At 37.2% G+C, this 13779-nt stretch overlaps 1 protein-coding gene across 1 annotated transcript in view; it reads left to right on the top strand.

Moving 5' to 3' along the window:
• Nucleotides 1-13779, top strand: part of MCTP1 (multiple C2 and transmembrane domain containing 1) — a 221717-nt gene that overhangs the window by 111726 nt on the left and 96212 nt on the right. The window contains exons 11-12 of the mRNA XM_062512666.1: nucleotides 11378-11480; nucleotides 13609-13711. Coding sequence (XP_062368650.1) covers nucleotides 11378-11480; nucleotides 13609-13711 — 206 coding nt within the window. The remainder of the gene's footprint in view (nucleotides 1-11377; nucleotides 11481-13608; nucleotides 13712-13779) is intronic.

Here is a 13779-nt window from a genome sequence, read left to right as displayed (position 1 = left end):
GGATGAAGTGGTTTTATTATCTGCTGTTGTACTTTGTAGCTATTTTTAGTAACTTGTACTTATGTACAGGTCATTCATTTAAAATTAAACTTTGAGTAGTAATAGTGAGAAATAAAGTAGGTTTTTGGTGATTGTTAGTAAATCTTGTTTGCAAAAATTGTAAAAATTTGACCCACCTTTAATCGACTAGGTAATTGGTGTAGAGAGTGCTGTCATTAGTGGTGTTATTTACACCACTAAGAATTGCTTTTATGAGTAAAAGGTAAGGACTAGTTTGCTCATCTCACTGTATTGTGCTTTCAGAGTTTATCTTTTGTTGCCCCTGAGTCTGAAAAGTAGCTAGAACAACTGTATAGTTTCTGTGTGTTTTGCTGTCCTGTCTGCTAAACATATACCATTTCACTTCCATGAATCTTTCCTTGTGAAGTAATAAATCAAAATTTATTAGTTTGAGCTGAGTAGATTTTTTAAATCCTTAATATTCCATCATTAAACATAAGCACAGAGGGAAAAAAATTTCTGTAATCTTTTAAGTAGTCATCAATCCTACTGCCATTGCAAGGATGTTTTTTTCACTTTCAAAACGTAAAATTTTTCCTTTGTGCCATACATTGAGCAGCATTGTAATACTGTGCTAATTCTGTGAGAATAAAGAGCAGTTGAGACTCCTGTTGAATGAATGAGTAAAAAGTACAAATTACTTTTTAATGAAACCCTGAATTCTACTCCTTTCCTCAGAAAGATCATAGCCTCCCTCAGCAGAATGCTACTACAGTAGGTCACTTTAGTTAAGCCCCTAATGAACTATTGATAGCCAAGGGCAGTTATTTTTCTCCACTTTCAATAACCTAATGTTATTGTGTGTTTAAAATCCTTAAGGTTAGTACAGATTTTTTTTTTTTTAAGTGAGTGATTAAGCATGGTGGTTAGGGTCTCAGCTAACATGTACAGGCAATGAATAATGTGCCAGGATGTGCTGAAATTTCAGTTAGGTTGTAGGCGGGAGAGCAAGTAGATTTTATCAGTTTTGAAATGCTCTGCTGCTGGAACATGCCACAACTGGATATTAAAAAAACCCCAGAAAAGTACAGTCAGACTTCTTGATCAACCCACTTGCCAGGAGATATACAAGAGGAAGAACCACTGAGGGGTTGAGAGGCTCCCCCTTGGTGATTGAAAGCTTCATTTGTTTTTTTGGGAGAGCTGAAAAATAGGGCATCTTTTAGGACCAGAGTCTTTGGGAAAATTATTTGGTCTCTGAGCTTGTTTTCCCAAGAAAAACAGTAGTTCCATGATCAATACACAATTTTAGGGATTTCACCAATGCAAATTATGTTCTTTTGGAAATTGTGGTCACAGCAAATACAACTTTCTGGAAATAATGTATTATTTAGTATAAATTCTTTGAAAGCATAATCTAATGAATGGGAAGGTATTGAGAATGAAGTTTACATTTTCTGTCTCTATCTGAGAAAAAACTTCCAATTTACTAGTGTATTATCTATTTAGTGTGTGGCATTTTTATCTCTAAATCCTGAGCTAGAAAAACTTATATTCCTGTTTCCCTAAATCTTTTCTTGCTCATGGTATCTCTGGCAGACTTTTTCAAGGATTTGACTGTTTGTAGAGCCCTGGCAGGATAGGTGTTTTGCCTACAGTGACATCCTTTGATATGAAGAGATTTTCTGGTGATACAATAAAGCCTAAAGTATAATGGACTCATCATGACAGTTGGCTTCTGACATTATACATATGGGTCTAACCTAACCCATATAAATTACAGGTAGTAAAGCAATAAGCCCTTCAACGTGACATAGTTAAGGTTAGGAAATAGTCAGATATATCTATTCCTTCTGCAGTGTAATCAGGTGTATGTGGGTGGTTGTGGAAGGCTGCTGATTTTGTAAGGCAGTGTCTGCATCTCTTTTACTGCGGCAGATGCATTACTCCTTCTCCTTGTGTCATGAAATAAAATTCAAAATCTCTGCCTTGTCATTCATAAAAAGTAGTCTGAGTGGGAAAAAATGTGCCACAGGTTTGATCGATTTCAGCAAAAGTGCTGTGCTTTTAAGGAATAATAGTTAGAGCAACTCAGATTCATTAGCAGAGCAGAACTCAAGCTCCATAAGATGGCCTGACTAGAAATTAGCTTGTTTTGTAGTCTTTGGGCTTTAATTAAGATGTGTTCAGTTCTAGCCCCCTGGCTCCCTTCTCCCCCTGCCCCCACCCTTCTTGCTGTGTCACAGACCAGCGATCAGATGCTTTCAGATGGTCCAGCCCATGACTTTGACCTTCTGCGAGGTCTTGTGTTCCCTGGGGAACCGTTCAGCTCATGAGGTCTGATTTCACACTTCCAGGATGCCTTGGCTCTCATAACAATGACAGGGAGACAAAGCCCTTTAGAGTGGGCCACATGGGGACTTGTTTAAATTGGAAACTAGAGAGGAGTCAAGGAACAAGGTTACAGGCTACAGAATAGTGCTTTTAATAAAGAGCTCACAGCTCTGGTTCAGCTCAAAGAGGGCTACCTCTGTACAATTAATTGAGACATTTATCTGGAGCATCTTAGGCCTCCACTTTCTCACAGAATTACGTGATAAATATCAGCTAAGAGGCAAATGAAATGTGCATGAAATGAATTTTTAACACTTTGATTACTGTGTCTTCTGTCTTCATTAAAAGTAAATTTATTTGTATTTCTGTCCTCATTATTAATCAGTTGTCTGCATTTTTTCTGAGTAGTGTGATTTAAAAACCCTATATATCAGAGAGATTTTACGAAAGAGCTCAGTGATATTAAGTTTTCTTTCAAAAGCTTTTCAGGCATTTAGTCCTCTAAAGAAAAGAAACTAAACATGGAAAATTAGTCAGATATTTGTTTTCTTCCTATTTTTTTATATATAGTTTTATGTCTGGAATTCAACCTCTCTTATAAGAAAATAAGAAAATTCCATGTTAAAATTTTGATTACAGTAGTTGAAAGTAGGATGAAGACACCAAGATGGCTGATTGTACTGAATGTAAATGTCTTTTCTAAAATCTGTCCTGCTAAATTGTTCTAACATCACATGTGCAAAAATGGTCTTTGAAATGGTTCTTCAAATGCTAGGAAATGTCAGAGTGATGAACACAAACATTAAATTCACAAAGGTATGGAAGCCCATGCGTGTAAAATTGAAGGAATAAATTCAGAGGCCCTTTGGAAATACAGTTCCAAAAGTAATTTGCTCTGTCAATTAGTGCAAACAGATTTCAATATACACTTGAACTGTCTTCACAAAGTACAAAAATCCGGTAGACGGGCAGAATTCTATGAGAGATAAAATATTTCATCAGGCCCTATCATATAGGTCACCTGAAGACTTTGGTCTAATGTCATGTACAGTTAAGGTACTGGGTTTTAAGTACCAGTTCTAGCATAGTAATGGAAAAACAGGATTTAAAAGATATTTTTAAAATATATTTTATTAAAATATACTTTTGTTAACCATAACATTTATAATTATACATATAATGAAAGGATAACTTGTGATTAATTTCTTTTTTTGCAAGTATTCTGTGGAGATGAGTTTATTAGTGGCATTATGCTGACTTACATCTTATGCTGAAAGATACCTCAAGCATTCATGGTCTCAGTCTCAGTCAGTTGCAATATGTTTGCGTCAGCACAGATAGAGTAGAATTATAATTCCCATTTTAAAGATGGAAAACTAAGAAAGGTTAACTGACTCAGCTAAGGCAAACAGCAGTCCTTGTCAAAGGTGGCATTTCGCTTGGGTTCTGTACTTAATCCATTAGATAAGGCAGCTTCTCATGCTATTGAGCCATTCCTCCTCCTGGCCAAAGGTCAGACTGACTGTTCTGCTGCAAGCAGCTGGCTGGCAGGGAGCTTGGAACAACATTAGTGACATTAGTGTCTGCATGAGTGGCGCTGCCCCACAGAGGCATGAACTGGCTGTCTTGTCTTCTAAAAAATAAAGGCCTCTTTTTGCTGTGGGGACTTAGATCCATAATGGATAGGCATGGCCAGAGGTAGGAGAGAATCATAATAGCCTATGAAATATTCAAACAATATTTTGGCTTTTATGGCCATGTTAAAGTTGGCTGAACTTCTTGAAGTTATGGTTTAAGAACATGACTTTTAAATGTATAAATGGAATTGAAATTGCTTATGAAATTTTTGAACTGTCCAAAACATTTTTAGCTCGTCTTGGTAATGTAATGTCAATAATGCAGAAATTAATATAATATTTAGTTTAGAATAAGGCTAGCGATTTGATGAAAATTGGTCTAGTTAATGCTGAAATTGACTTTTTATCAGTTGTAACTTTATGGACTGTGAAATGGCAAAATTACAAAATTATTTGTTTTTGTGGAGTTATACCGAAGCAATGCATGTTTTCCATAGCCATGGGTGAAGTATCTCTGAAGGACTAATGGGTATCTAACCCAGTGTTGTCTGCTATCCCTTGTGAGTTAATAATTCAGAAGTGCAATAAGTTTCTTGGAAGACAGGTAGATCTGCCACATACTCTGTTGCTTGCATATACTCTGAAGAGCAATTATATCAACAGGAATTCCTAGGAAGAGCCCATGGCAGCCTTAAGTAAGAGAGTAAGAGGCTTTCTTTCTTTCTTTCTTTCTTTCTTTCTTTCTTTCTTTCTTTCTTTCTTTCTTTCTTTCTTTCTTTCTTTCTTTCTGATGGTTTTTGTGATTTTTCATTTTCATTCCTACAGGCTGGAAATTCTGTGGTTGACAATAGAGCAGCATGATGTTTATTACTGTACACAAGTGTTTTCTTCCTTTCTAAAAGAGAGAATTATCCTACTGCATAAAACACAGATGTTTCCAATTTTTGTTTACTCAAGTCTCCCGTTTTACAATATTAACTGGATCATAAGCAGATGACATGCAGTTTTCTGAAGACAAATGCATGTATTTAATAGACTTTTATAATAATAAAAAATCACTGTTGAACTTGTACAAATCATGGCAATCTAGTTGTTCAAATTTAAGATCTGACAGTTTTTAATCAAAGAAAATTCTGCTTTGTATACAAGTAAAGCTAGGAAGTGAGAGTGAAAGTGCAGTTATATTCAATTGAAGTCTCTGAAAGAAGTGCTGTGTTCCAAAATTAATTTTTGCTGGAAAACAGTTTGCCAAGAATCAAAAAATTTATACTGGTTGATTTTCATCTTGGGGACCATTGAAGGAAGGCCTATATAAATTGGCCAGAAATATAAAGGATATCATATTGCAGTTTGACATCTCTAACACTCAGGTAAAACATAATTAGACAATAAAAGATCTTTGCATCTGAATTGCAGCACATATCTTCACACATCTTTACCATCTCTTGTGCAAAAGTCATACTGCTGTAGTCGAATTTGAGATGACTCCCAATGGTTTGTTGTTCTAGCTGCCCCCTAGACTGAACAGTGCAACTTGCTTCCAGCCTGGAAGATGGGCTGCAGTGGTGTGTGTGGGATCAGCCCACCAGCCCATGACCATTGTGATACAAGGGTTCACAAGCCACCTAATATGTTTGGTGCTAATTTGTGAGTACCAGAATAGAGAGTCAGGTGAAAGTCCTTTGGTGTTTGAACTGATGGAAAGGGCCTTTCCCAAATTTTTCCACTAAAAAAACACAGGCTGTGTGGTGCCATGGCTACTTGAGAAGAAAATCCAGAAGCTGAAATAGTGTGGAGATTGAGGCTTTGTTGTTTTGATTTTCTAAATACTTTGAGAAGTGGTTAAAGGTTGCTTGAATCAATCACTGTTTAGGTCTCTTTTCCATCATGAAAACGTACATTTCATATTTTCTTGCGGGAGAAAGATGTTTAGGTGACTAGCCAAAACAGATAATTAATCTGGGCTGACAACTGACTGATTTTTTTGTGGAGGACTTCCTGGGCTCTGGGGTACTTCAAGTTTTGAAGGAAACAACAAATAACACATGTCCAGTTCCTCAATGCTACCTCTTTTGGAGAGCTGGGGCTGACATCAGCTTATGGGTGTACAGTTGATGCAGGAACATATGGTAGTTCTGAGAAATAAGGTGACAAGTAGAAGACTAATTTAAATTAACGTGATGTGCAATGTGAGGGACACAGTGCTGACTGAAATAAAATATTGTTCACAGAGCTAAGTAAAGTAATCTGAATTTGTGGTCTGGTTTTGCACTGTCTAAAGACATGGCATGGCATGAACAAGGATATCTGTCAAACTAGATGCAACATGTGGCCTAAAATTCAAAAGCTTCAAAGATAAAAGTAAAGATAGAATTCAAAAGATAAGTAGCTCTTTTGAGTTTTTTCAGTTGGGGCATGCATTAAGAAGTAAAACGCTGAGAGTTGATTCTCAGTCTATTTCTGTAATGGTTAAAGAGGAAAAAGGGGTGAGGGAGATCTATCAAAAGAGAAGCTGCTTTTCCTTCCAATTTTGCATATTAAGTAAATTAGCAATTTGTTTCTACAATTTCAGGATCCCTTAGGACTGTACAAGTAGAGACCAAAAAGCATGAGACATTACAGCAAAAGAGTAGATATATTTGTTTGACTTTGTACTGAGGTTTTCTGCAGGTTTGATTTCAAAGGTATACTTTGTTTTTCCTCTACCTACTTTTATCATTAATTCCTGCAATCAGTGATAAGGTGTGATAGCAGTAAGCCCCACTGTGGTTATGGGATACTCAAAATTTTTTGTGTTGGTGTTGGTGCTTCTGGGAGCATGCTTTTAATATGTGCCCTAACAGGTGGTGGTCATCTTATTCTTGTACAGTACTGACCACATGATTAGGATTGTATTGAGGAGTTTGTGATGGGTGTCTGTCTGATCAATGGCTCAATCTCTCTGAAGTCACTAGAACAGTAGCTAGAGGCCTAAAGAAAGCACAGAGTAGGGTTTGCTATTTGGAGGATCCTCAGATACAGAGGGTTTCAGAGAATTTCTTAATGTATGACAGGTTTTACACAGTTCTGCACAATAGTTGTGGTTTAGTTTATACTGAAGGGCCTTGTCATGACAATATAATATGGAATGATATAACTGAGCATAGGCAGCACAAGACTAATCAGAGGGTTTTAAAGGTACTTTTAGAAAGGCTAGATGGACAGTACATACTCTTTTGAACATGTGTGGTTCTTCTCTAAAGTAATGAGGAAAACCATTTCTGAATTTCCTGTTTGAAATAGCTAATCACAACTGACAGGAGTTGTCTGAGGCTGCCTTTGTTAGAGGATATTGTACTTAAGGTACTAGTTTTAAATAATATAATATTCTTGGATCTTTAGGGTTCTAGAAACCAAGGAGACCTAAGGACATTTTTTACTATTTTAGTGCACTCTTAAGACTTTCATTGGGAATGATCCCATTATTTTGAGCAATCTTGAAATGCAGCAGGTTGCCAAGGCTGTTGGCAAGAATTAAGATTGCAGTTACTCTTTCTAATAATGAAAACTTGAAAGATGACAGATAGATATGAGTTTCACCAAGCCCTCGTGCATTGTTCTGTCTTTGACTTTCTGGATCACATTCACTTATTTGGGTTAGTATCTTAATAATGTTTGCATTTTGCACATACCTTATGTTGAACATGTCAGCAATGAGTGTTGCCTTTCAGAGGCCCAGCTTGGTTGTGTTTCAGCATGTGAAAGAGGTGCCCATAGGCAATGGCAAAGGTGCTCTTGGGAACTTTGTAGCCAAGTAAATATGATAAAACCAACATTCCTTAGCAGACATGTTCAAAGCTGTGAAACTTCTCTTTGTCAGCCATGGTATTCGAACCTTCCCTTGAACCATGTCATGACATTGCCTCGTTCAAATTTGTTCTTGTAGTATTTTCAAATGATAGGAGGAAGAAGGTGTGAAATATTGACTGTGAGGGATTTTTTTTTCATTTCTGAAAACCATTTGTCTTTGGTTTGATTGAGGAGGTCTGTCATTAATGTTACATATTATTGATTGATAGTCATGTAAATCTGTAAGAAGAGTCATTGAAAAAGTGCATGCCAAGAGGCACAGAAAATAAATAAATGTAGTAAATACCCTCTCTTTGTTTATAGAAGACGGCCTGTATATTCTGCAATGTAATTTATTTTGTCTGTATATGTTTAATAAGCCCAACTCACATTGTGCCACCATATGCAAATATGATTGATAATGCTTTAAAAATGAGATGCAGTAGTCCACATGCTGTGTCAGTGCTGCTTTGTTATTTGAACTATCTTCTGGGTGTTTCTTTTTCAAATACTGAGACCTAAAGAACTCGGATAATATAAATGTTTTAGATTTCCCATCACCTTCTAGCCTTATGAAATAGAAGAACCTTGAGATGTGTGGTATATCCACTTCTACTGACTAATGACTTGTATCATTTTTCAAGATAATAGGAAACATTCAGCAGTATATGGTTTTCTAGAGAAGGTAAACATCAATTAACTTTAATTCACAATGTGTTTAAAACAATTATTCTTTATCATTAAAGTTAATAATATGCACTTCAACCCTTGGTGTAGTCAAAATCAATATCGCAGTTTGGGAGATGTGGTCCCTGGACACCTTTGTTTAAGTATTGATTTCATTGTCATTTGTATAAGGTATGAAACAAATTATATTCCTTAATATCATTAATGTAGCCCCACTAAAGTAGCTACTGTAGCTACTTAGTTTATGATTTCTAATAATGCATGAAAAAATAATACAGAGTTACTGAGGTTGTTGAGAAACACAATTGCCTAGTGTGCTAGATTTAATTGTGGAAGGCCATTGCCAACACTGAATATATTTTGAACAGTTTACTGCCCAAAAAAAGTCTGAAGAGAAGGGCTAGCCAAGAGATACTATGCAACTCAATTGTTCATTTACATCAGACAAAGTTCCCCTGGGTCCAGGAAGCAGCAATTTGTTGTTCAGCTTTCTACTTACATGAAAATAATGTGTACACTTGTACTCTGCCAAAGGCAAAGGTTACTCCCTTCAGTTACTGGAGAAAATAAAAGTATAAAAGCAGGATAGCATGTCTCTGTTTTGGACAGCATTAATAGCAGTTGTCATTACTGACATAATTTGAAGTATGAGTTAAATAATATCAAAAGAGGTCTTCCCACCATGCCCCTCATGTTTTCATTAGTGTTCTTTCCATCATAGCTGTTCCTTAGGTCTGCCTCGCTACCCGTCCTTAGCTTTCTAGGAAATTTCAGGAAATGCTGAAGACACCAATCCCACCGCTTTTTGCTTTCTCCTGCTTTGGAGCACTACTTTTTCAGATAGCCAAGCTGTTCTTAAGCATCAGATTCAGGTATCTGCATTTCTTCTTATCCTTTTGTCCTAGTTCAGGTCAAGGATGTGTGAGGGCAGAGTCTGGGCCCATGTGGGCCTGTCTAGGCTGTTATTGTATACACTCAAATTATTCCACTGGTGTGTGGAAGTCAGGGAGTCTCACTTCCAAGATAAAGAGGTCATGGCTTCTGGTGGTGGAAGACAGAGGTCAGCAGCCATTTTCTCCCTTTCTGGGGAGTGAGTGGTGAGTAGAGTGGTAGGTTGGTGCTGGTTCTGACTGGAGGATTTATCTAACACTCTGGCTTTTTTTCACTGTCTTGGTCTTGGAGAGACAAAGTGCAGGTGTGGAAAATTTGTGTGCCATTGTCTTTCATTGTCTCAGGCTGGTGGCGGAGGGAGTGGTGGCATGGCACCATCTGTGGAGTTGGTGTGTTAGACTCAGTGAGCATTTTGCAAGTATTCACTGTCTCTTATACACTGTTACTCTTTGTTTTCTTATCTCATTGCCTTTTCCAGTAAGTTGTTACCTCAATCCATAATTCCTGCCTTAACTTTCTCTCACGTGAAAGAGGGGTTTGGGAAGAGGGGAGCAGCTTAACTTCCTGGTGGACTTAAACCACGACACCTTTCCAAAATAAACCTTATAAGTGTTAGTGTCAATTTAATGTTCTACCCAACAACTTGCAGCTCTGATCATTTTTCTTACACTTTCCTTAGTATCTAAGCACTGGTTGCCTGCAGTAAGCTGCCCATTTCATATTCAAGGACACAGACACACACACACACCCACACAGACACACACACAGACACACACAGACAGATACACAGACACACACATACACAGACAGAAAGAGACACACACACAGACACACACAGACAGAAAGAGACACACACACACAGACACAGACAGACACAGACAGACATACACACACAGACACACACACAGACACAAACACACAGACACACAGACACACATACACACACACACAGACACACACATACACAGACAGAAAGAGACACACACACAGACACACACAGACAGAAAGAGACACACACACACAGACACAGACAGACACAGACAGACATACACACACAGACACACACACAGACACAGACACACAGACACACAGACACACATACACACACACACAGACACACACACACAGACACACGCACACACACACACAGACACAGACACACACACACACACACACACGCAGACACACACGCACACACAGACACACACACACACAGACACAGATACACACACAGACACAGACACACACTTGCTTTGCCCATTACTTTAAAGGAAACAAATAGACCTCCATATCCATTTCCATTATCCTGCTTCAATTATCTACATAATGCATTTTCAAAGCAGCAACTTCATACTTTCTCCTTTGGTGACTTTCATGCTGAGGGACCTCTTTGTAAATATATCCAAAACTACTTTTCTGTGCTTTAAAGTATAATAAAATATCAACCATGTTTGCCTTTCTGCTGTGCTGAGACTACAGCCCATCATTCCAACCCATACCATCTCATTCTTTAATTGTACATGCCTACTTGTGTTAGGCTTTTATATGAGGCTGTCTTTTTGATTTTGGGGAGAGGATTTGTACAGCATGAAACATAATACAGCATAATAGTCTTTGGATAATTTTCATAGGTGCTATGTTGTTACAAATAATACAGAATAATACATTCCCTTCTTTTCAAAATACTCTCATTATGTTATCTTTAAAGTCAGTGGAGAATCAGTACCATTGAAGTAAAGTTCTCTTAGCTGTCTCACAAGGGTGCTTGCCAACTTTTAGGAACATGCTGTGTTTCATCAGAAAAGGCTGTATGATGATTTTTTTGCCCCCTCCCCCGCCTTCTTTTTTTTTTTTTTTAAGGCAAAAGAATGGTTCTTTTAGCAAAGATTGTTAATAGATTATGGACGCGAGTAGTATGTTATGAATATCTTGAATATAGTGCAGACCATTGCAGTGAAGTTCAGAAAATGAGAAACACCCCCCAGACTTGTTTTTGTTTAAAACTTGCTCATCATGTATTTTCTTTGTTCATAAAATTTGTTCCAAATTTTCTCTTACAGGTAAAAGTGACCCATTTTGTGTAGTTGAATTGAACAATGACAGACTGCTGACACATACTGTCTACAGGAACCTCAATCCAGAATGGAACAAAATCTTCACATTGTAGGTGTTTGGATTTAAGTGGGGGTAATAGATGGGCAGTGGGTTTTGGGTAGTTTTTTGGAGGTGAGGCTATTGGATAGGGATCAAAAATACTGGTATTTCTAAAGAAGAATAGTGATGACATACTGATTTTCTTAACTAAACATCCAAATACATTTTGTGGATTAAAAACATGAAAAAAAAATTCAGAAGTGTTATCATTTTAAATGTAAAAATGCCAGGTCTGTTTCTTGGAAACCAGGTATGAGTAATGCTGTGCACACCACATTTCTGTTAGGTTCAGCAACAGTTTCAAGGGCCAGATCCAATGTGATGGATTTGCCTCTGAAGTTTTGAGTGGGGGAAAAAAGGATACTGTGAATACAACCTTCACTAAAATGTGGTTGTTAATGGTAAAAAACATTAGGTAGCTACATAAAGTTAGAAATTCTAGATGCATTTATATTTCTCTGAATTATGATTAATTACTTTCCAATTTTTGTTTCCATTTACCAGCTGCACTTCTCACAATACCATCTAGTATCATACTAGGACAATCCAGCTGTTGAGTAAAATGCAGTCTAAAACAATTTATTGGGAAGTGATGTGATTGGTTCTTTTATCCTTGTATTATTTTGAAAACAGTTAAAGGCTTTGACAAAATTGAAAAAAGATCTTTCACAGACAAAATGCCCTTGTTGTTTGCCTTGCTCAATTGCCTTTTTTGTCCCCCTTCTCTCCATCTGACTGTAATGTGACCCCAATGAGTAGAAAAAAATGATCATTGCAGGTCTAAATGCTGCTGAAATCTGTTACAATCCTCTGCAAAAACAGTAGAAGCTTTAGTCTTGTGTACACGTACTTCACTTTATCGTACATGAAAATGCTATATTTTGCCCTTAATCTCAAAACTCAGCATGATTTTAGTTTTTGTTTTTCCCTCTAGATTTGTCATTCATAAATATAGCATCCACAGGTTTTCTTGACCTTCACTGAGCTTTCAGAAATGAATCCAGAACAAAAGAAAAAAAATCTCACAGTAGTTGTACTTTTCAACAGCTTATTATAGTAGTTCTCATTTCTGTATCTGCAAAACCATGCTAAATTGTTCATTAATATATTTTTAATTATTTACCAATAGAGCAAATAACTAGTTATCCTCTACTTCTTGACAGGGTTCTCTGCACAAGGAATTGCCTGGATTTGTAGAGGACAAAAGACTAATCAGAAATTGAATAGAAAAACCTCTAAAGGCTTTCAAGACCTTCCTTCTATATACATTTGCATTTATCATCAGATTTCTTCATTAATTTTTGGGCTAGCAATCCCTCACCTGGAGGAGTATATTTTACTGAAGCTGAACTGCTTTTTCTTGAATTTGTGTTTCCTGGATCAACCCCGGATCAACCATTCAATCAAACATGAGTTTTCTCAAATACTTTTTTAATTCAAATAAGGAATATGAATTTTTCACCTGAAAGCTTACAATGTACAGTGATATTTCCTGTGCATGGCAACAGGGTGTTTAATAGCTTGCAGTCTTTTTTCCTCAGTTGTACCTGAGAGATGCATTGTTCCTTATTGTTTGTTCTTTATTTTTTTGTAATTAAACTAGGATTTCAGAAACAAAGAAATCCTTGTTCTTAGTGTAAGGATATTCTCTTGTAGCCTATAATTATTTCCATTTACAAACCTACAGGTTTCACTGTATTTGCAATAAGAATTGCCACGAGGATACAAGTGTTTAAGAGTAGCTTTTAAAAACTCTCTGTCCTTCTGCTGGTCGCTGTAAATCCCCCAGTGCTGCTCCTCGCAGGTCATGCAGTGCAAACCCCAGGTAGGAGATTTAAAGCAACATCCTTCAGAAAACTTCCACTGGAAAAGCCTTGCAGAGAGAAAACGACTGATAAGTGCAGCCCTTAGAAAGTATTTTGGTTATAAAAAGCCTTGCAGAGAAAGAGAGAGTAATCATCACAACACTTAGAAAGCATTTTGGTTATATGCAGAGACGTCTCATTTACTTAAGCTTAGTTCTCCTCCACAGCTTGGAAAAATAGACCGGTATCTGTGCTAACCTTTTACAGTTTTGTCCTTGGTACCCGCTGGTGTATGTGACTTCTTTCTTCTGTGTGTACTTCTCTCTTTGTAGCAATATAAAGGACATCCACTCAGTGCTTGAAGTGACAGTTTACGACGAAGACCGCGATCGAAGTGCTGACTTTCTAGGCAAAGTTGCTATACCACTGCTGTCTGTAAGCTTCATTCACCTGACATACTGCTCTGAATTTTTCCTGCTGAAGGGGGGAACGAGGAAAAAAAA

The sequence above is a fragment of the Cinclus cinclus genome, chromosome Z, assembly GCF_963662255.1.
Source record: "Cinclus cinclus chromosome Z, bCinCin1.1, whole genome shotgun sequence".
Lineage (NCBI taxonomy): Eukaryota > Metazoa > Chordata > Aves > Passeriformes > Cinclidae > Cinclus > Cinclus cinclus.
Note: the sequence above shows the minus strand (reverse complement) of the source record. Positions and strands in the feature narration are given on the sequence as shown.